We start from the raw sequence: 23,955 nt of genomic DNA, 5'->3' as shown, positions 1-23,955 counted from the left end.
CACACACAAACACTGATGATGCATACACTAATCAAAAATAATTTTTTAAATTAAGATTTCTTTTTACTCAGGTGTTTATGTGTGTCATGTATGTGTATGTATATACCTGAATAGGCCAGAAGAGAGTGTTGGTGTGTAATCCCCTGGTGCTGAAGTTATAGGCAGTTGTGGCATGGGTACTGAGAACTGAACCATGGTCCTCTGGAAGAGCAGAAGAGCATTTAACTGCTGAGCCACCTCTCCTGCCCGTGTCTTCTAGATTATTAACATGAATAAAGCCAAAAGAAGCATTTACAGTTTGTGTGAAATAAAATACCCATTTCCCCAGCAGTTTAAAAGGCAGGAAGAAGAATGATCAAAGGAACATTTTCTTAGGACTGGTTGGAATTGAAATGAGTAGGGTAAGTTTTCACATAAATACATGCTTTGCAATTTAACTGACTTTTTTCTATGCAATATTTTACACTCAAATCACTCTAAGGTGTTATTTAAATCTTTAATGCATTTTAATGCTGTGATTTTATTCCTAAACAAAGTCCATTTTCAACACTTGCCAGACATTCAGTGTAAACAGCCACTTACCAAAACAACTATTCACATGTAGAATAGTTCAGTGGTTCCCACCATGCCTTTAGATTGGCTAACAAAAAATATAATTAAAGAGTTGTAAAGAAATTTAGATGTTGTTTTTATGAAGAAATAAAGAAATTTCTGATAGTCCTAGGGATAGTTTAGGAGAGTTTTAGGCTAATGCTTAAGGCAACTGAGTGAAAATCTGAATTCTGCTACTTGAAGTGTCAGGGACAGGCTTCCAAATCAGACCATCTTTCTGGTGTTCATAAGAACCAAAAACTCACAAATGATGACTAAATTCTATTGTTCATTAACCCACAATAAGATATTTGGGGCTGGTGAATTTTAACATTTTTTTCCTGCAATTTTCACTTATATCAGGAAAGGAAAGGTCTTCCACAACAGCCCAGCTATTACTCATAGGTGCATTTAGGCTAGGTAGAGTTTGGCATCAGAAATGATTGGTGACTTTGAAGACAGTTAGTGCTGCTATTTCTGCATGGTATTTGTAGAAAATACCATCTTCGGAAATACCCCTTCCCACTTTAGAACTGGGTGTCCTGATCTCCTTCTGCCCTCCTGCTGACACTCACAAAAAGAACTCCCAAGGGTGACAGACTACCACCTTCCTTACCGCTAGCATTGCAGCCCTTTTACACAGCTCCAGTGTTTTCGAGTCCTTCAACAGCCACTGCTCAACTTCACTTGTGTGCCTGACCCACAGCACAGGTTTCTCTCAGTTCAGATCAATGTTCATCCACAGGATTGAGAGCCTTAAAAAATGCACAAAGCTTTCAAATAGGTAAGATGAGTTCAAGACCCTGAAGTTACTTAAACTGGAGAACAGAGGATGAACATTAATTAGCAGGAACAGTGACTCTGGATGGTCCGTTCACTGCTAGCTCCTGAGTGACAATTGCTGTAGTTTCCTGAAGTTTGAGAGCCTCATAATGTTGCTAAACCGTGACCGTTAATCGAAAGTCAGTTTTTGTCAAGGTCCCTATTGCAAACAAAACTAATTGCAAGGGCGTGAGAAAATTTGAGGCTTGAGTGGAAGACAGAAATTTTCAGAGACTACATTCAGTATAATAAGACTGAAGGCTAGCGCACAGTACAAATCCTTTACATTCTTGTAAGAAGTGAAAGAACCAGAGGTGGGGTCAATCTGAGGCCAGGGGGAAAATTCCACCGCAAACCTCCGAGCACAGAAAGACCACTCTCTTCCAGGAGGAGTAGAGTTAGTTTAGTTCCTGGAACAGCTACAAGTCAAACTGTTGAACAAAGCCACCTGTAACTCCCCATCCAACCCCCTTCGGAAAGTCCTGGAACCGTCCACCGAGTGGGAATCAGTTTGGAGATCGCTTCGCCCCACCAATAGTACCCTGCCTGGTTACCGTTGTGCAAATTCTGCACCATCTGTTTGAATTCTGCCCCAATTGTTTGCAAGGTATATAACTCCCTGTTAGAGTCTGCTCAGTGTCACCTCTCTCCGGAAGGGAGTTGACCCCAACATGTTGGAATAAAGCTCTTCTTGCTTTTGCACCAAAGGGTCCCAGACAGGGGTCAGGTCGGACCTCACAGAAATTTCATGTTTTATACTTGTATTTTACTTATATTTTAGTAAGAATCCTTTATTCTTCATGGGGAATTTATTATTATACTGATTATTTGAAAACCTTATACATAATACTTGGGATGCATTATTTCTAGCTTTAAAGGCAATGCACCTTCATTGTAGAGAACTTATTAGCAACCTTTTAAAAAATAAGCATTAGTACACTTTCAGAATTAAAAGATAAATGTAGCTGAATTCGGAATGTTTCCTTTAAAATTTGTATGAATGAAGTATATGCAGCTTATATAACTGCTAACTTGCTTTTCTCCTCGACTAAGATACATTTTTAACAGTTCACCTGGTTACACAAAATCTTTTATACACCAGCTGTTTACATAGTAAGAACAAGAATGTTACATTTTTAGAAGGTTAGCCCAGTATCTCAGCAGTACATTTACAAAATAAAGTGTGAACATTTTTGCACATGGCATTGAGAACGCCCAGAAAGATCATGTTTTAGATATTACAGAATCATAAAATTTAGCTGCAGGCTTATCAAAGCTCAGATACCTTCTGGCTCTACACTGGGTCTCTATCCAATGAGTATAGAATGGTATCAGAATATGGATTTCCAATCAGTTAGTAGATACTGTTGCTGCTATCCTTAGGAACCACACAAAGAAATACACATCAAAGGAAAATGGGGGATTGGCCTGGAGGCAGGCTACCCAGGATGGGGCCCATGTTATATGGCACTGTTTAGAATCGATGCTCCTTGAATTTTCCAGTCTACCATACCAGAGTTTGCCTTTAGGATTCTATGAAGGTCCCTGAAGCAGCTCTAGGGGTAACAGGCAAAAATGTTACCTTTCCTTCTAATATTGTAACGTCATTCTCTGCTTTAATAACGTAGAGTCACTTACTAAGTAAACTTATATAATGATAAGTGTTGGTAAAAATTCCCAAAAGCTAAAGAAATTATTGTCAGCCCCAACCTTGGGGAATGTATCTCAATAACAAGGTATTGCATTGAGAGTCCTCATCTAAAGGCAAAGGGGCTTTGGATTACTTCTCCAGCTACTTTATAACATTTGGATACCTGGAACTCTTCTAAGTTACAGAAGTTATCATAATGCTATGATAACTAATGAGCACTGTCAATGTACAAATGTCTTCTAATGCTTGTGGGCACCACAGCACAGGCAGAGTCCCACCTCACTCAGACCAACAGAACTCAAAAAATACTCTCTTGAATAAAATCTCTCCCATTTGCTGGGTCCGGCATGACCTAGGTAGGAACAGAATGACACAGCTCCTGCCCCTAGGATGGAGCCATCAAATGTGGGCCTCAAGGAGTTTTGATGTCTGCTGTGGGTGTAGGCTTGCTTGCATAATAATGGACATATTTTACATTCTCCCTTTGAGAAACATCCTTCCTATTAACATTAATGACTCCATGATAATCAGAGACCACCTTCACAAGTTGGGAATGCAAAGGTGTGGCTAATTTCTCAGCAAAATGGTAGACACTGGGACCTCCAGTACAACCCTTGAGGCTGTGGGAAAGACCTCTAAAAACATGGGTTCAAATAGATAAATTTCTCAAAAAATAAGAGTGCAATATGAATTATATGAGGGACTTCATGTAATTTACAGGATTGAAAGCAGCTGTGCTGTAAGCCAACTTGCCGGAAAGATACTAAGGTTGGAAATCAAAAACAAAAAAACAACCAAAAAAACAACCAAAAAAAAAAAAAAAACAAAAAAACAAAAAACAAAACCAAAAAAGGAGATTTAGGGAGTGGTGATTGCAGCAGGAGATCCTACCCAGCTAAGTTTTTTGTTTGTTTGTTTGTTTATGCTTACAAGGTCAGACAGATTCCTGAGTTCAGGGTTAGGACCAGGTGTGGTAGAAATTATAATTTCAGGACAGAGTCCCAGCTAGCAGAGGGAAACAGATCTCTGAATTCTTTTGCAATGTTAAAAGAAAATGTCTACTTGCTGTTTCCAAAGAATTAAGGGGCTTCGGTCACAGGACGCTGATTCATTGGATGATCAAAAAGGAGCCTGGAGTAAACGACTAGATTTTTATGTAAACTAAAAGATGGCTTTTGATCTGCGAGAGATGTTATCCAGAGAATTTTTTTTTTTTTTTTGAATAGCAAGAGAGAATTGTCTCAAGCAGAAAATACAGAAGGAGTCGTCAGGAGATCTCCAGAGAGAGAAAAACCCAGAGAAAGCAATCAGGAAACCTGTTTCAAGTATAACATAGGCAAAGGACACTGTCATTAGGACAAAAACGATAACCCACAGATTGAGGAAAAAAATCTTTACCAACCCTATATCCGATAGAAGGCTGATATTCAAAATATACAAAGACCTGAAGAAATTAGACTCCAGAGAAACAAATAATCCTATTTAAAAATGGGGTCCAGATCTAAACAGAGAGTTCTCAACTGAGGGATCTCATTTGGCTGAGAAGCACTTAAAGAAAGGTTCAACATCCTTAGCCATCAGGGAAATGTAAATCAAAATGACCCTAAGATTCCACCTCACGCCAGTCAGAATGGCTAAGACAGAAAACTCAGATGACAGCAGATGCTGGTGAGGATGTGGAGAAAGAGGGACACTCCTCCATTGTTGGTGGGGTTGCAAACTGGTACAACCACACTGGAAATCAGTCTGGCGAGTCCTCAGAAAATTTGGCATAGTACTACCTGAGGACACAGCTATACCACTCCTGGGCATAATACCCAAAAGATGCACCAACATACAACAAGGACACATGCTCCACTATGTTTACAGCAGCCTTATTTATAATAGCCAGAAGCTGGAAAGAACCCAGATGTCCTTCAACAGAGGAATGGATATAGAGAATGTGGAACATTTACACAGTGGAGTACTACTCAGCTATCAAAAACGACGACTTCATGACATTCATAGGCAAATGGATGCAACTAGAAAATATCATCCTGAATAAGCTAACCCAGTCATAAAAGAACACACATGGTATGCACTTACTGAGAAGTGGATATTAGCCTAAAAGCTTGGAATACTCATGATACAATTCACAAACTACATGAAGCTCAAGAAGAAGGAAGACCAAAGTGTGGGTGCCTCAGTCCTACTTAGAAGGGGGAACTAAATACATACAGAAGGTAGAGAGTAGGAGGGACTTGGGAGGAAAAGAGGAGGGGGAGGGGAAAAGGGGATAAGTATCAGGTATGGGAGGAGCCAGGGATGATATACTGAGAACCAGGAAATTGAAAAGAGGTTTGTAGCAATGGGGGATGGGCAACTAGGGGTAGCCACCAGAAAGTCCCAGATGCCAGAAAAGCAGGAGGCTCCCAGGACCCATCAGGGATGGCATTAGCTAAATTGCCTAACAAAGGGGAGAGAGAACCTGTAGAGACCATATCCAGAGGTTAGGCACAGCCCCCAGTTGAGGGATGGGGCTACCCACCCTTCCCAAAATTTTAACCCAGAAAAGGAAATACAGGGACAAAGAGTGGAGCAGAGAGTGAAAGAAAGGCCAACCAGAGACCACCCCACCCAGGGATCCATCCCATGTGTAGTCGCCAAACTCAGACATTTGCTCACACCAAGAAGTGCTTGCTGACTGGTGGGGCCTGATATAGCTGAATCCTGAGAGGCTCTGCCAGATGCTTGCAGTCAACCATTTGATTGAGCATGGGGACCCCAATGGAGGAGTTAGGGGTAGGACTGAAGGAGTTAAAGGGGTTCACAACCCCATAGGAAGAACAGTATCAACCAACCAGACCCCCCCAGAGTTCCCAGGGACTAAACCACCAACCAAAGAATACACATGGAGGGACCCATGACTCCAGCTGCATATATAGCAGAGAAATTAAGAGAGACAGGACAAGGGACAATGGAAGAAAAAGGGATTCTGCCATGAGGGGGGGTGTGGGGCAGACCACACCTTTGAAGGAGCAGGATGATAAGAAGGCCAAAATGTAGACACAAAGGGAAAGCACCACCATGGGAGGGCTGCCCGGAAGGAAGCAGGGAGTAAAGATAAAATATAGATTTAGAAAGTGTTACCAGGAATACCGGAGGGGAGTATGTGCTAGCCTCAGGGAAGTTTGGAAGTATCCAGCCAGAGAGAGTTAGGCATATTAAAATATAAAGGTTTTGTTTGTTGTTTTTGTTGTTGTTGTTGTGGTGGTGGTGGTGGTGGTGGTGGTGGTGGTGGTGGTGTGTGGGGGTGTATGTGTGTGTGTTCATTTGTGAATCCAGAGCTCTTGAGCAGGTGCAGAGCTGTAAGCTGCACCCACTGGTAACTTTTCACATAATAGTACAGTAAGGGAAAATATTACTGGGTGTCCAAGACCGAAGGAAAAAGGATGAAATTCTTTGGGGCACAAATTGGGTTCTTTTGTTCATTTTAATTTTTTCTGTTATGAAGTATACATAACTTTATAAAATAAAAATTACTTTACAATTAGAAAAAGAATCAATTTGTATCTGATTTAGGGATATGGATTGAGGTAAAGTCACCACATTTTTTTTTCCGTGTGTGAATCATGTATAGTTTTTCAATTATTATTTCTTATTTTCTGAGATAAGATCACTCAATAGAACCTCAAACTGTCAATCCTACTGCTTTGGCCCTCTGAATGATGGGAGATTATACATACGTGGCACCATTCCATCTGGCTGTACAATTTATCTCCCATAGTGCGAGATGTTGTCACAGGCGAGGCAGGTACAAGTAGGAGGCCTGTCATTGGATGAAAAGGAAGGATGGGCGGGAGAAAAGTTTGAAGGAAGAGGAGGAGACTGGAATGGAAAGGAAGGAGAGACAGGATGGCCAGGGAGAGAAGCGGTGGCAGGACAATATCACAGGTGATGTTAAGATTCCACACTGTACCTTTACAGGGTGTTACGAATGTTTTTAAGGGATGGATGTGTATTGCGCTTTGTATGTTTAGGTGGGCAATTATATCTTATCAATTGGGCCAAAGGTTGTTGTGTTGTGTGTTCTTTCATGTAGCAATTTAAGTGTAAGAAAGTGTGTGGCGGCTGGTCTGGACCGCCACAGAGTTGGGATGTGTGTTTCTGGCATGGAAACCTTGGGAACTAGATAGGGAGAGAGATTGCTGCCAGGCTCAGAGGGAAGCCTTTGGCTGTGTGATATGGGATGGAGCAGAGCGGGTGAGATGCTTTGGTGACTGAGAATTAAGATATCCAGCAGAGGGGCTGGGGATTTAGCTCAGTGGTAGAGCGCTTACCTAGGAAGCACAAGGCCCTGGGTTCGGGTCCCCAGCTCAAAAAAAAAAAGAACCAAAAAAAAAAAAAAAAAAAAAGATATCCAGCAGATATCTTGGGGGCACTGTAGTGTAGACCTAGTGGGGATAAAATACAGCCCTTTTTATTTTTTATATTTTTACAACAACACCATAGTCCTTTCTCATTATTTAGATGACTTTACATGTATTATACAAAGCCTCTACTTACATGGAAGTCAGTGGAAGTGTTTTTATTCTGTTCCATTCATTTATTTGTCTGTCCCTTCACCACCACTAGAACACTGTCTTAACTCTTAACCACTCTCCTGACATTTGACTGATAATTCAGTTTCATTATTCCTTAAGAGATCAAGAGTTTCTTGTCTATATTTTTCCCTTTTCATTTCCATGTATGTCTTAGAATAAAGGTATCCTCCATTGCATGTGCATGTGCCCCTGTTCTGAGACATCATCAGCACTGACTATAGACAGATTGGGGAAGAACTGACCCTGTAAATGTAGTGAGTGACACAGCACACAAACACAGCATAATCCTTTTTATTTTGGTCTTCAGTTTACTTCAAAGGTTCTCTCTGTGAAGTCGGCACTCTTTAATTTTACTACTTATTGCAAATTATATTCCCTTAAAACTGAGAATTTGGTAAGGCACAATGGACCTTTGAGTTTCACTTTATACTTGGAATGGAAGAAGGCACATCTGTGTTGATGATCCTACAAGGCCCAACTGACTGTTTAGGGCCTACACCTGAGGTCCTAGTACTGACTAGCCTGAGGCGGGAAGACCAGGAGTTTACGGCTAGACTGCATTAAATAAAGAGGCAGGGCACACATAAGACATTGTCTGCAAAACAAAAAGACTGACACAATTCATGATAAGGAAGCTGGAGGTATAAAACCAAATAATCTTTATGGCTTTTTTTCAGTGCCCCAACTAGCCACTACCGGCCCAGCTGCCAGGAATAGCATCCTGTAGACTATCAGGTAAAACCTTTGGAATACATTGTTACCAGTCCACTAACTTTCATCAACCAAACAGGAAGGATATCACGAACTATCCTTACTTAAAGACTAAAGAATTCTTTTCTGCTTTGCTGTAACACACCTAACTAGTTAGTCCCCAACTAAGAACCTGGCAAATGCCTTGTCTTTTGTTCTGTGATTGTTAAGGTCTGTGCAATTGCTTTTATATTGAAACATGTTTTTAGGCCAACCTGAATCAATGCTCCCTGGCCATGGTAATTATTACTTAATTCAAAACAAATGCTGTCTTATTCTCACTAATATGACAGCTCGGCTTTGCATGTACAGTTTCCAGCGAATGTTAGTTCATTAAATTAATAAGTCTTCCTACATTTTGGATTTTTCTATACACATAACATCTATAAACTGTTGAGATTATTCTCTCCTATACTATTTATATATCTATTTTCTCATTATTACCGAATAACACACCATCATTTCAATTTTAGACATAATCAATTTAAGTTGTAAATTTAATAAGAATCTGTCATCCTATTTGATCTCTTTACTGTCTCACATACTAAGTCCCAGCCACATGTCCAGAAAAGAGTCCTGCAATTCCTCCTAAGTTGGGGGAGGTTGAAGATCCACCTCTGAACACTCAAGTTTCCTCTGCTGAAGCTGCCTCAGCCATTTGTCCCGCAGGCAGCCTCCGCAACCCCGCCTCTCAAACCGACACAGCCAATCAGTATCAGACTTAGTCACCCCGCCCTAGACGGAGGCAGCCAATCAGAAGCAGCGTGTTTTGCGCGCCCGACTTGCAAAGATGGCGGTGATCGGTGGCGCGCGGCCCCTTTGCCGGGCGGTTGTCCCGCTCCTCCGTAGCAAGATGTGAATGCGGCTGAAGGACGGTGCCACGGGAATGAGTCGGCGAAGGAAGCATGCGGACAGCCCTGTGCGGACCCGCCGGGCGGGTGCCGAGAACTGCTGCCCGGCAGCGGAACTGTGGCCCCGGGCGTCCAGGGCGGCCCGCAGCTCCCAGCCTAGCCGGGCGGGAACGCGGTCTGCGCTGCGGTCGCAACGGCGGGCAGCGGCTGACGGCGGGCGGAGCCCGGGGGGTGAGAAGAGGGCGGGGAGCGGAGCCGGGCGATGTGGACCGGGCCGGAGGCTTAGAGCTGCAGCACCAAGTCCCCTCCATGGGGCCTTTTCTGGCTGACTCTTTGGTTGTGGGCGGGGTCTGTGCCCTGTACTACGTCCAGGAAATTGGGCACCTAAGCCTTTTTTCTGTTTTCCTCGCTGTTTTGTTTTGCAAAAAGGGCCACCTCAGGAACTGTGTGCTCCCGGAACTTGCTAAGTGTAACATCCGGTTAGCCTAGTAAACTTATGGTGCATTCCTTTCTGTAAACTTTTGGAGTTAAAAGATTTCTATCCCAGTAAGGACCAGACTCATAACCTCTATCCTAGAGTGTGTTCTTAAAATACAACGTCTATTAACTTGCCTGTTTCTGCCCTGATAAACCAAAGCTGGGGAAAGAACAGTAACATTGTAAAAGTTTAAGTGATTCTAGACAGAGCTTCCCTAGAAACAAGTCACTAATGGCTTTAGAGTGGAGTGAGTAGAAAATGTGGGTAGAGTTTACAGGAGGGGCTTGTGAGAGTTTAGTGTGGGATTCTGTTTGGATGCATTTGCAATACATCTGCTGCCAACTTGTTGGTCCCTAGAGCCTGGTGTTAGTAATTCAGTGACCAGGTGGTATCATTCCTGGGCCTATGGAATTTCCAAAAAACACTTCCTAACTACAGTGCCAAACTGAAGAAGTATTGAGACATTATTTTTATTGAAACATTTCCATTGTGGTTAAAGTACTTGTCTTAAAGAGACAAGTTTTATATTGGACATAAAAATTAATTTGTCTAAGCTGTTATTTGACTTTAGCTCTTACGAAGTAAATGCAACGATTGTCATCTTATGCAGAAAAGGAGACACCAACACAAGTTCTGAAAGTGAATTTATTGTCCTGTACCTTCAGTTCTCCAAATGATCCAGATGGACAGACTGATATCTTCTGGGATCAAAATTCTCCAATGACAAAACAGTTAGGTAATCTGTTATTATTTTTATGTGGGTCAGTGCTTGATGAAGGATTAGTGTTGGTAAAATTTTAATCCAGTGGCATCATAATTCATTGTTCTTGGTTTTGTTTTGTTTTTAAGAATCTCGTGTGATTTTTTTCTGTCTAAATATGCCACGATGTTAATGTGGAGTTGTTTAAGTTGTACTGACTCCAATTGTTTCCTTAAAGATGACAACTGGTTTTAAAATTCCTGGTCTAAAATTGATAAAAATGCCTGCTTCTTTAGGTAAAAGAAGAACAAAGCGGATTTCCAGTGCATACAATGATGAGATTTCACATATTGTTAATCGTATTGCTCCTCAGGTAAGTATGGCAAGGCTCGTGGTTTATAAAACAGCAAAAATTGTATGTTCTATGCTTGTGTGGTTCTTTCATATGTAAAATAGCATGTTTAGAGCAAACAAGGTTATGTTTGGCTTTTCTGAGTGCCTGTCTTCTGAAACAACGAATGAACTATAAAATGTTCAGTATAGTCATCTGTCAGAATCCATAGGGCATGGTTTCATGACTCCATTGGATATCCAGATCTACAGATTCCGAAGTTCTTTACATAAAATGGTGTGATTTTGCATGGTGACCTGTGCAAGTCCTTTCATATACACTGTCTCTCTCTTCTTTCATTCATTCATTTGCTAATGCTAAAACTCAAACTCAGGGACTCACTTTTACTGGGCAAGTGCCCTACCACTAAACTATGCCTTCACTCCCTTCTGACTATTTAGGTTATCTCTAGGTTATTTATTTCTTAAATAATGTAGTAGTTAGTTGCTATGGTGTACTGAAGTTTTTATTGTTAGTGCTTCGTTGATGAGTGTCAGTCGTAGGTGCCACAGTAGAGAGAGAAGCTGACCAAGATGCTAAGTCTTCATTTTCTGAAGTAGCAGAGGGGTTTAGCCTTCTTGGAAAAGACTGACATCAGCTAGCTCAACTCACCCCAGGTACTTTATTCAAACATTATACAAGGTTAATTGGGGCTGGGAAAGGTTCCAGCTACCAAAGATACCTTGCCCTTGCTGCCCGTGAGAGCAGACAAATCTCCGTCCCTTTTGACCACGGCCAGCCGTAATCAGAGGCTGAGCTCCAGGTTTGTGAGGAGTGTCTTGGGACCAAGGTTGGTGCAGCTGCAAGTAAGCTTTCATGGGCAGATTCTTTAGAGAGAGATTTCTCAAAGATTTCAACAGACTCAGAATTTCTCAGCCTCTACCGATTTCCCAAACATGGCCAAGTCTTTGCGGTAACATTTCACTCAAAGCCAGACACAAGGGCCTTAGTGTACATCACTTAAAGCCATGCATAAAGGCTTTCCTGTACATGTTTCTACAGTGCTTCCTCACTGGCCGGAGTGAAAAATTTCCCTATTGCAGCATCTCTTTAGTATTCTTACTGACTTATGAAATTACCCAGAAACACTGTAAAGTCAGGAAGATCAATAGATTTAGATGTAGACCTTATGAGCCCATCCCGCTGTGATTCCTGGGGAGTCACCTAAATGTTTCCAACTCCAATTCGTTCAACCATAAGGTAGATTTATTACCACTTTGGCTTTCTTCAGAGGATTATTAGGATTAAGGAACATATAGTTTGACTTCAGTATAGAGTGCTGAAATATGTTAATTGTGATTTTCTTATTGTAGTTTTTTCTTTAGTTCAATCATTTAACACAAAGGAGTCCAGTAATTCATCCCTTTTCTTAGTCCTGTCACCGTTAATGACAGCATGAGCCCAGAAGAGAAGCTGTTCTGAGTTTTTTCTCTCTTTTTCTTAATTTTTTCTTTACATTTTAAAAAGTATGTGTATGTATGTGCGTATAACATATATGTATATATGTGTGTGTGTGTGTATACATATGTATACATTGTGTGTGTACCTGTATGTACGTACTTGTCTTCCCATACCCACAGCATGTGTGGAAGACGTCACTTTAGTGGAGTCTGTTCTCTTCTTCTGCTTATGTTGGTCCCAGGAGGGAATGAAGTCAGATCACAAGGCTTGGTAGCAAGTACCTTTACACGCTGAGCTGTTTTGTCAACCCTCCTTTTCTTAAATAACGACACTTAAATTCAAAGAATATCTTAAGTTTTGCTTAATGTTGTCTTTGAGGAAATTGTATTTTTCCTTAACATGCCTTCAGATAGTGCTATGTATTATTGGCCTATAGTAATGACCCACAGAAGCTACTGATCCAAAATATGGTTATGAGGAGTCACTGTATCCAAAAAGAGAAGATAGGAGTTACAGCTTTTCTCTGGCTATAGAAATCTAGACTTATAATCAACAGTCAGTACAGCTTTATAGCTAGTAGCTCTGTCTCCCATATTGTCATGCCATAGGATTCATTGTATTAACTCTTCCTCCAGGACATTTATGCCATAATATTATTACTGTGTGTTAACAATATATCTTTATTAACTAAGTCAAAGACGCACAATAAAACTTGTTTGGGCTGACCAACCTAACACAAATGATACAATGTTGAGTGTACTGTTGGCTCTTTAACTAAATGGGCTGGAAATAGCAACTCTGAAGAAAAGACAGCAATGCTAGGATTACTCTTCTGCTGGGCATTCTTAAAGCAGGTTAATTGCTGGCAGCATTAAGATCTCTTGAAAGTCATACTCTCATACACACTTGAGATTTTCTTAGTTATCTTCAAATAATTCAATTTCTTCCTAATGATTTCCCATTTCAGTTTTTAAGACGTATGTTTGTGTATTAGTCATTCCATTTTCTGTAGTGATTTCTTCTATGGTGTTCAAGGTCTTTATTTTCCTCATTCATAAAACTTTATACAATGCTAAGGTCAATTGAAGGCTTAGACAACTGGTGTGACACCTAGAATGTACTTAGGAATCAGTTATGTAATCATAATTTAAAATGTAAGCACAAGTAGTACATAAACATACAGAGAACTCTTGGTATACACACTCAGAGACTACATAAAGTTGTGTCCTTTTGAAACTTTATGAATTTATTTTTAAATGGACATATTCCAAAAATAAGTCATTAAGAATTAAGAGTGTTATACAAACAACTCAGAAATATTGAGTTTTCCAGTGAAATTAACTGATTTTTATTATTTTACAAAACTAAAGATCTTTTCACCCAAACTTTCAAGAAAATAAATGTAAAATGACCCTTTCCTTTTTTAAAAATGTTGTTTTCCATGGATGTATGCATGCAGGCACATACTTTGTAAAGATCAGAAGGTGATCAATGGAGGGCTCTCCCATACCAGGCTCAAATTAGAGTACCCTGTAATCTAGTAATGAGGCAACCTATTAACCTTGTGTCATCTTTCATACTTATTTCTAGTTACTATAAACAAGTATGATTGATTAAGTAATTTGGTTTGCTAGTTTGGTTTATAACAGTGATTCTCAAGCTTCCTAATGCTGTGAGTCTTTTACAGTTCCACATGTTGTGGTGACCCCCAAACAAAATTATTTTTGTTGTTACTTCATAACTATAACTTTGCTACTATTAATGAATCATAATGTAAATATTTTTGGAGATAGAGGATTGCCAGAGGGGTCATGACCCACAGGTTGAGAGCCACTGATTTATAATATAAAGCTCATTTTATAACTTTGTAATTAAGGAGCATAAAAATACAGCAAAAATAAGTTGCTTTTTTTCCCTGTTTGACGTTTTCTGCTTTGTCCTTTTGTCTGTTTGTCCATTTTTAGTTTTAGCTTTGACCTTGCTGTAAAATCTTTAATCAGTTCTGACATTACTTCTATCCATACCCTCAGTTTAGTCAAGGTAGAACTCCCAATTTCTAGGTAAGAGTTTATGAAGATTAGAAAACTTTGGAGAATGGGTGCTGCAGAAAGAATTCTGAATATATTCCTATTTTCAGGTCTGATAATTATATTTAGTTTGCTTCTGGTTTTATGAGCATCTTACAACTAATGTTATTTTTCCTTCTACTGAATGTTCTTTTATATGTATATAGCATCGAAATGTATTTGATAGGCAATGTACTTCAAACTTTGGTTTTTATAAATATGGAATTCCTAAGTTTGAATATTTCTTTTTACTTGTGGGGCATAAATGGATCATAGCTTCTGATTTACTGCCTTTCTCCAGCTTCTCATTGTTTGAGTTTGTTTAGTGATTACTACAGAATTCTCCACTAATCAATCAATCCCTCTCCCTCTCCCTCTCCCTTTCCCCCTCCCTCTCCCCCCCTCCCCCCTCCCCCCTTCCTCTTCTTAGAGAGGGAGGGGTGTTATTTGTTTTATGGGGCTCTTATGCTTCTCTTCTCTTCCCTCTTTCAAAGGATGAAAAACCAGTGACAAACTCCATGCTGGGTGTATGGATTGGTGACAGTGCTATTCCTTGTACTCCTGGTGTAGCAAAAGAAAAGTCAAGAGTGAAAATCAGCTGCACAAAGTGAGTTCAGCCTTCACTTCTTGTAATTCCGTAAGTCAGGTATTCTTGCTAACATTTTAGGTTTTGAATTAAGCCAAAATAGTAAACCTTTTTTGTTTCAATATGTGAGTTAAAAACGTTATTCTGAGAGTTAAAATATTGGTGTTTTAATCACACCAAAGTATACTAAACAGTAATTGAGTAGTTCTTAAACAGTTTTTTAACTAAAATGCTTCAATGTTATTTTAATAGGTTAAAAACAAAAAATCGAGAAAAAGAACTTATGAAATTGGCCCAACAGTTTGATAAAAATATGGAAGAACTTGATGTGATTCAAGAGCAAGATGGGATGAATCATGATTTTATCCAGATGACTTCAGAAATGGGACATTTACATAACCATAAAAATTCTGTGCAGATGGCATCAGATGATATAGTTCCTGAAGTCAGTTGTACTCCAATAAAGAAGCAAGTGGAAGGAGACAGCAGAATATCTCTGGGAAAGGGGCAAGACAGCAGTCAGAAACCCTTTGACCGAAATGTTGAAGCAGCCTTTAATGCTATTTTCGATGGTTCCACTCAGATGTGTAGTGGACAGCTAAGCCAGGAGCTGTCAGATACTTTTTTGAACAATAGTAAAACTTCCATGAAAAAGGAAAATGTCTTACTACAAGAGGAAATCATTACTACTGAAACTCTGCTCACAGAAAACCTGCTAAATAAAACTCCAGTATCACCTTCCCCTCAAGTAGATACTACCATAATACTAAAATCATGTGTGACTCCCAGTCCTAAGACTCCAGCAGCACCTAATAAACATCTTGATGAATTGACTGCTAATGATTTTGAGGATGATTGGGAAAGCTTACTAAGCAGTGAACCCTTCCTTATGGAGAATGCTGAAACGCTTGAACTCTTTCCCTCTACAACTGCTCAAGGTACTGGTCAGAAGGCAGTTTGTACCTCTATTGGGGAAAATGATACAATCACATCAAGAGCAAATATGAATCTGGGTGGAAGGTTAAGAGACTCAAAAGTAACACTGGATCTTCCTTCAAAGACACGAAGCAGAGAACTAAAAAATGCTGGAGAATGTAGGTTTTCACCACATCCAGGTGATAAACCAAGGAAGTTACCATTCACTGGGAATAAAGTGAGATTTGAGAAATCTGTCACTAACTTTGTTAGTAAAAATGAAGATTATGTTGCTGTCTCTAATCTTACAAAAGTGAAAGAAGATGGTCATGGTAAGGGCATACTTAATGCCTCTAACAAGTCTGTTTCATACACAAGGTATCCTAATGAACAAAATCACAAGCTTGGTGTTAACCTGCCTTTGAAAGTACCCACTACTGACCCATTTGATTCTGTGTTCGTGGGCAAAGAAAACATTGTGTGTAACACAAATCAGTCTCATGGATCAAAGTTCAGTTCTCCCTTCGATGACTGGAATGACCCACTGTTGGCCAGTGAAATGATTAAAGCATGCCATCAATTAGAAACTACCTGGGAAGCAGATGATGTAGATGATGATTTGTTATATCAGGCTTGTGATGACATCGAAAGACTAACTCAGCAAGAAAACAAGGGCAGCAAGGAGTCAGAAAGTAAAAGTAATACTTCCATACATGGATCCAGAAATACTTGTTCTGCATCTGAACAAGGAAGTCAGTTGGTGTCGTCTAAACATTGGAATCTTGTCAGTTCTCCAATGCCATTGTCTTTAACAAATAAATCACAGATAAATAAGCCAGTGACAGTAGAGAAAAGAAACATATGTGGAGATTGTCCCAATATTTTGGGTGCTACAAATTTGTCTGTGTGCTCTAAGAATTCAAGTGATAATCAGCACGTACCAGTACACGTGAATAGCTCAGACTCTGTTCTTGTAGGAAGTTCACATCTGAAAGTTAATTTGGGTTCTGTGAGCACAAAGATCGCTACTAATATGAAGTTGAGTTCTCAGCTGTCCCACCACAGCTTAGCAGATACAGCTCAGAGTGACAGCAAAATACTGAAGTCATCAAAATTCACATTTAAAAAGAAGAACCCTCAGCTTCTTTCTGAGTTAAATCAAAATCATCTAGCAGGAAGTATGCCTGTTAGTAAAATCTCACAGGATTTAGGAAAAAGGGAAACTGTCAATTCATGGCCTGAAGCTAATCAAAAACATGCTAAGTCTTTGAAACCATCTTCCCCAGGTATGTATGAAGTAGTTTTCTTTGAAAAGTATTAATGGTATTTGTTTTGACTAACAGGTACTGACTAGTATCAAAAGAAAATTCAGTGCTGCTTATGACAGTTTACAACCATTTGATGGTAAACCATTGATGATTGTAAACCAGTTTACAGTTATTTGATGCAACCCTTTTCATTCTTCCAGTTCATCTTTTCCTGGATTGTTATTCCTTCAGTACATATATTTCATTAATCACAGCTCAAAAATTGCATCGTGAAACTGTTTAAAACATTGCTACCACCCTAAATTCAACTTTGACCCCTTAGATTTTAATATTCACAGCAAAATAATCTTTTAAACCCACATAAGACATTTATCCTCTCTTTCTCCTCCTCCTCCTCCCCCTTCCTCCTCCTCCTCCCCCTTCCTCCTCCTCCTCCCCCTTCCTCCTCCTCTCTCTGCCTACTTGCCCTTTCTTCCCACCCTGACCCACATGGGACTCCCCTGGCCTCAATCCTTGGGGCCAGAAAACTCACCAGAGAGCAGCTGAGCAGCTTTCCAATAAACCTGCATTTAAAAGAAAGTGGGGTGGGGTGGGGGTGGGGAGAGATAAATATGTGTAAAACAAACTTCAGTGGATGGTTCATTTTACATGAAATCTAAAGCTTAAACTATAATCTGAAAACTACTATTGTCTTTCTTTAACCTGTCTTAACTACTAAAACGTAGGAAATGCAATGGTGTGTAGTAATTTGGACTAATTACTTTGTTTAAGACGACTGTTATTAGTTTGGTAAATACTCCAAAACTTTAATCATCTTATATTGTAAAAAGTGATGTTTGATTATGACATTTTCATGCTTGTATATAACAGTTTTATCTTAGTTGCTTTATCCCTACCCCCTTTGCTACTGGTCCCTTTCTCTTCTCAAATGGTCCCCCTTTGTGTCATTTGTTGTTGTTTGCAACATTCTTTAGTCATTCATTTATGGACACTAAGGTTGGTCACATGACTTAGCTGTTGTAAATGCATATTTCTGTAATAAACATGGGTATACAAGCCTATCTAATGCTTACTCTGAATCCATCAGTAATGTACCAATAGTTTAACTAGTCTTAGCCTTTGAGGACCCTTTATACCGATTGTCCTAGTGATCACACTAATTAGTGTGTTAGTGTTTTAGTGTGTGCATGCACGTGCGTGTGTATGTGTGTGTTCGGCTTTTCCCCACCAACAGTGTATAAAGATTTTTCCTACCTGGATAACCATTCTAGTTGAAGTAAGCTGAAATGCAAGAGTAGTTTTGATTTGTATTTCCTTGATGACTAATGATGCTGAACTTTTTCTAAAATGTGGTAATTTGTTGGCTTATTTATACTTCTTTTGGGGGTCTTATTTAACTTGTCACTTGTTCTCTGGATTATCTGGGTACTTTTTGTATTTTTTTAGTCCATTATATTTTCTGGATATTAGTCCCTGTTGTTAGTCTCCAGCAAAGATATTCTCCCATTATCTAGTTTGTGTATTCACTGTGGTTATTCATTTCTTCTGTTGTGCAGACTCTTTATAATTTGATACAATCCTGCTCCTCAATTCTGGCTATTTTTCCCTGAGCTATTTAGAGTCCCTTCCAGAAACTACTGTCCATTGCCTGTATTCTGAAATGTTTTACCTGATTTCTAGCGACTCAAACAGAGCTTAATATTTTCAATCCATATTGAATTGGTTTTCAAAAGGGTAAGAGATACTATATACATATGGATATCCAATTTTCTGGCATCATCTATTAAAAAGCTCTTTTTAAATTTTTAGACCCTTAGAAAATCAGCTGCAGCTGCATGCAGATATTTTCATGTCTGCCTTTGGGACTGACTTTGTTACTTTGTGCTGATTTTGTTACTTTACTCTGTCACTGAATTTGAAATCAGGTTGTTTTGGTGTTTTAATGAATGCTTTACCTGTGTGTGAGTGTGTATGTGTCTGTCTGTCCATCCATGTCCTTGCATATGTTTCTGTATAAATTTTAGAATGCTTTTCTCTAGTTTTGATGGGGAATTGCATTGAATCTGTAGACCCATTTTGATTATAGGGCCATTTTCACAGTTTTAATTCTTCTTGTGCATGAATATTGAAAATATATTCATCGTCTAATGTTTTAAATTTCTTCTTTGTTCTATAGTTGTAATCCACAGCAATCCACAGTGTAGGTCTTTCACTTTCTTGGTTTACTCCTAGAATTTTATTGTTGAATGCTTTTGTAGTTAAGTTTGATATATAGAAGAGCTGCTAGTTTTTATGTGTCAGGGTTTTTTTATACTGTTACATTACTGAGAATGTCTTTGGAGCCCTTTATCTATTATCATAATATTAGCAAGTGGGTATAATCTGGTGACTTGTTGTTTCTGTTCCCTCTTAGTGCTTTATGGCTACTGTTAAGACATCCAGCACTGTGTTGAGTAAGAGCAGAAAAGACAACTTTCTTTCATATCTAATGTTAATATCGCAGTGGTATCAGTTTTCCACGGTATAATGTTAGCTGTAGGTGTGTCTCCTACACTTTTTATTGTGGTGAGGTGTGAGATCCTTCTGTTCTTAGATTCTTTAGGATTGGCATCATGAGGGACTGTTCAGTTTTATTTAAAACTTTCTGAGAATGTGTTGAGATGATCATGTGATTTCTTTTTTTTAAACCTTGATTTTATTTATGTGTTATGTTTGTTGATTTGTGTAGGCTGAGTCGTGTTTGCATCCCTGGAATGAAGGCAGCTTGATCATGATCTTGTTACATGTTAGTGAATTTGATTTGCAAGTATTTTATTGAGTGAATTTTGCTATGGTCTTCCAGGAAATGTTACATCCTTATCTAGTTTTGATATCAAGGTAATACTAGCTTTACTTGAGTTACTTAAGATCTGGGTTGTTTTTTTTTTAATACAGGCAACTCCGAGCTGTATACTTCTCTCTTAGCAGTGACTTAGCTGCACTCTAAATGTTCTGTAGTAAATCGTGTGTTCATTTTTACCTGATTCTAGACATTTCTAAAACTCCCTTCTGATTTCTTGAGTGACCCATTTTTCCCATATGGATTGGTAAGAGAAGAAATCCACTAGCTGATCTTAGAAAAAATTATTTTTACCTCCGTGTGTGTGTGTGTGTGTGTGTGTGTGTGTGTGTGTGTGTGTGTGTCTGTCTGTCTGTCTGTCTGTCTGTCTGTCTGTGTGTGTCTGTGTCTGCCTGCCTGCCTGCGCCTGCACCATGCTTGAGTGCATGTGTTCAGACTTACAATATAGCATCTGTTTTGGAGAAAGCTTAGTGGGTTAGGAGACTTTCTGCCAGGGTTGAATGGAATATTAGTATATTTCCATTGAATTAACGTGATCTGTAGAATAGTTTAACTTAGCTGCTTTTGTTACTTGTTTTTCTGATCAAACAATCTACTGATAAAATGTAGCACAAAAATAACGATTTTTGTAACTGACTATTGTCTTGAGGTGGCTTGTTCCAAAGGTGTACGGGTGCACATGTGTCACAACAGTAGTGCAGAGGTCAGAGGACAACTTTTATCTTCTGCCATATTAGTTTAGTGATTGGACTCAGGAGTCTTGGTGGCAAGCACCTCCTCAATTCTCTGTGGGTCCAATTTTTCAACTTAGGCTATCATGGGGAGCCTTTTTAGCCACTGGGACACATGTTCTGGCGGCCTGGTTGTTTTTTTTTTGTTTGTTTGTTTGTTTTGGTTTTTTTTATTTTTTACTTGCTTGTTTGTTTTGTTTTGGATTTTCAGATAGAATCTTCCTCGGCTTAGGTTGTCCTGAAACTCATTATGTAGTCACAGGCAGACCTGAAAAGTTCATTCCTTTCATTTTAGTATCCTTGAATGTTGACATTACTGTCACACTCAGCCTTCATTGTACTTTCTGGTGGATTATTCCATTTAATAATTTGCAATGACCTTCTTTATAAACTCTTCATTTTATCTTGAAGCCTGGTTTTGTTGTCTTGGCTTTCAGAATCATTTTTGTCTTTGTAGTTCATTCTGTGTGTGTGAGCTCCTCAGATCTAGGAGGTACTTATATGTATCTTGTTTTATAATATGTTCGGAAGGCTGTGTCTTCTAATTGAGATAACAGCTGTTAACATTTAGTGTGATTGTTCCACAGTATGTAATGATTTCTTTCTTCATCTTAGAGATTTCCTAGTTTACCTGTTTACTGATGCTTGATTCCTTTCTAAGACTCATCCCTTTATTAACTCTTTTATGAAATTTCTAAAAATGTATTGTTTCTAGAGCTCTTGAACTTGTTCATCTGTCTTTATCTGTGCATAGTATTCTTCTATATTATCTGCAGTGATGACTTAATGGACATCAGTTGTTTTAGTTTATTTTTATCATTGAATATATTTGTTCTATAACTTGAAAGGATAACTTTGCTCTCTCTTTCTCGCTCTCTATCCCTGTGTGTGTGTGTGAGGGGGGTGTTGGTTGATGTGTCAGCAATTTTAGTTTTAGTTTTTTCTGAGAGGTCTGCTGTTCTTGGAGATTTAGCATTGTGTGTAACTTGGTACTTCCTTGTGTCACTTCTCAGTATTTCTTTCCCTAGATTTATTAAATTTTATGTGTTAATTTTATTGAGTGGGCTTTCAGTGCCTTTAGTCTGTTTCCTCTTGTAGACTACAAATGCTTGGCTTATTATGTCTCTTCTGTTTCTAAGGCATTACATGTTGTGATCATTTTTTTTTATTTCCTTGATAAGTTAGAGCTGTCATTTCTTGTGAGTACCTGTAGGTTTCCTTTAGTCCTTTTAGAGTCTGCATATTGTATGTTATGTTGCTTGTGTAGATACTGCGTTTCTATAATGATAGAGATTCATTGGGTTAGTTTTTTGCAATTACGACAGTTCAGTATGATTTGTCCTTCTTTACAGATTTCTGAACTTTATGTAATTGTATTTGTTAATTCGAAAAACATAATGTAAGAATATTGTAAATTTAGACAAATATTACCAAATTTCCTTCTAAATGGCTAGACAGATTTTGATTTTATCAGTACTGACAATGAGTATTTTTCGATGGTATAGCCCAGTATGTCTTAAAACATGAAAAATTATTGTCAGTCTATTATAGTTGTAAATATTATGTTTCTCTTAAACTGAATATACTATAACTAATAGAATGAAATTTCTAAAATGAATTGCATATACTTTTAATTCCAGTAAAGACTTAATCCAGACTTCATTTTTAGGTAGATGTATAATTTGCCTTTTATCCTTGCAATTTTTCTTTTAGGTTTGTTCATAATGCTTAATCTTCCTGGTTAATGTTAGTCTCACTTGTGTTTCGTATTTTTTTTTATTATTATTCACTTTCCCTTTTATGTGTCACAAGCTGGTTTCCAAGTTTTATCCTTGAAACAAAAACCTGTTAGTAGCTTAAAGCTAGAGTTAGTCAATTTATAACCTGTTTTTGTACAACTAGTACATTAAATATTATTTTTAAAATTTGAAACTTTAGTGTTTTTTAAAAAATACATGAGCATAATTGACTTGAAAATGTGAATTGTATAATGTTCATTCAAATGTATCTGATAATTGGTTTGCATATTATCCATGACTATTGTTGTTTAAAACGAGTAGTCAGCAGTTGGAATGATAGCATTTTACTCTCAAGAGTTAACTTTGGGAGGGGGTGTCCTGTAGAGAATAGAAATTGCTAACCCTTACGCTTAAAATAAAATAAAAATTAAGGCATTTAGTTGCTTAGTACTGTGTAGCAATTTGACCTAGTAAGTGTTTGATATTATATACACACACAGAAAAGAAAAAAGTGTGTGTGTGTGTGTGTGTGTGTTAGTGGAAGGGCTAATGAGAAAATGTTTAACTCTCCCTAAATCAGAATTTTATAGTATGATTTTATACATTTGAAATTATTTTCCATATTATTAAACCGATTTTAAAGACATTTTACTTTATCCTGTGGAAAAAAATAGCTTGTTTTTTTATAAAATATATTTTGGTATGACTCTGCTATGGAAGGTAGATAAAATCTAGCTTAGAAAATAATAGACATCAGAGTTATCTGAGGAAGTTATTTGAAGTAAACAATTCTTGAGTATCCTTTCCCGTTTCTAGTTATACCAAGAAACAAGGTAGATAGATAATATACCTTGAGAAATATGTCCCTTCATTAACATTCTATTTAATATGTATGTGCATGTAATGTAATTGTATATGTACTATACATACATAACATACATACCTGTTTGATTTAGTAGTCAAACCAGCATGATGAAAAAGCGAAAGATTATAGCTGATATTCAGATGACTTAAAGGTTATGAGATTAATTCTATACTCTGTTTAATTTTTTGACGAAGAAGAGAGAAACAGGAAGTATTCTCCTGAAGAAATTCAGCGGAAAAGGCAGGAAGCACTGGTTCGAAGAAAGGCCAAAGCGTTGCACACTGTGCAGTCAGCTCCTGTTTCACTGCCTTGGTGAAAGCCGAGTGAGCCGGTTTGACAGCTGTGAGAACTATCTGTGATAGGACTTTGTTCTGATTTCTCCATGAGAAGTTTACTGCTGAGTTTTTAGCATGAGCTACTTTATTATTTAATAAATCACTGTTTACAATGGTAAATGAAACCTTCTCAGATGTATGTGAATCATGTATATAAGTTTTTGAAAAGTTAGCAGTTATGTATATACAGAGGAAAAGTACTTGTCTTTATAAATATGGTAGCAGACGAGCATCAAGAATAACTGTACAGCTTCTGTAGACTTTCTCTACACAGATATTAAAATAATTGTACAGCTTCTGTAGAAGACTTTCCCTAGCACAGATATTAAAATAACTGTACAGCTTCTGTAGAAGACTTTCTCTAGCACAAATATTAAAATTGCTAAGTAAACA

At 38.4% G+C, this 23,955-nt stretch overlaps 1 protein-coding gene across 2 annotated transcripts; it reads left to right on the top strand.

Annotated features, from left to right (window-relative positions):
- Positions 1-9,169: 9,169 nt before the first annotated feature.
- Etaa1 (ETAA1 activator of ATR kinase) lies at positions 9,170-23,682 on the top strand. 2 transcript variants are annotated; one of them, XM_032916549.1, is made up of 6 exons: positions 9,170-9,479; positions 10,337-10,462; positions 10,723-10,799; positions 14,779-14,891; positions 15,123-17,071; positions 23,416-23,682. In XM_032916549.1, the coding sequence occupies exons 1-6, from the start codon at positions 9,257-9,259 to the stop codon at positions 23,541-23,543; spliced, it is 2,616 nt and encodes an 871-aa protein (XP_032772440.1). In that variant the 5' UTR covers positions 9,170-9,256; the 3' UTR covers positions 23,544-23,682. The 2 variants fall into 2 exon arrangements, with proteins under 2 accessions (XP_032772440.1, XP_032772441.1); XM_032916550.1 differs by having other exon boundaries at positions 9,176-9,479; positions 10,337-10,457.
- Positions 23,683-23,955: the final 273 nt, after the last annotated feature.

Source organism: Rattus rattus, chromosome 11 (genome assembly GCF_011064425.1).
Source record: "Rattus rattus isolate New Zealand chromosome 11, Rrattus_CSIRO_v1, whole genome shotgun sequence".
Lineage (NCBI taxonomy): Eukaryota > Metazoa > Chordata > Mammalia > Rodentia > Muridae > Rattus > Rattus rattus.
Note: the sequence above shows the minus strand (reverse complement) of the source record. Positions and strands in the feature narration are given on the sequence as shown.

Bases quoted from the DNA above. Each gene is read 5' to 3' on its own strand.
- Etaa1 (XM_032916549.1), top strand. From the start codon at position 9,257: ATGCGGCTGAAGGACGGTGCCACGGGAATGAGTCGGCGAAGGAAGCAT. The intron at 10,463-10,722 runs GTAATCTGTTAT...CTGCTTCTTTAG, and splicing joins TCCAATGACAAAACAGTTAG to GTAAAAGAAGAACAAAGCGG. The intron at 14,892-15,122 runs GTGAGTTCAGCC...TTATTTTAATAG, and splicing joins GTGAAAATCAGCTGCACAAA to GTTAAAAACAAAAAATCGAG.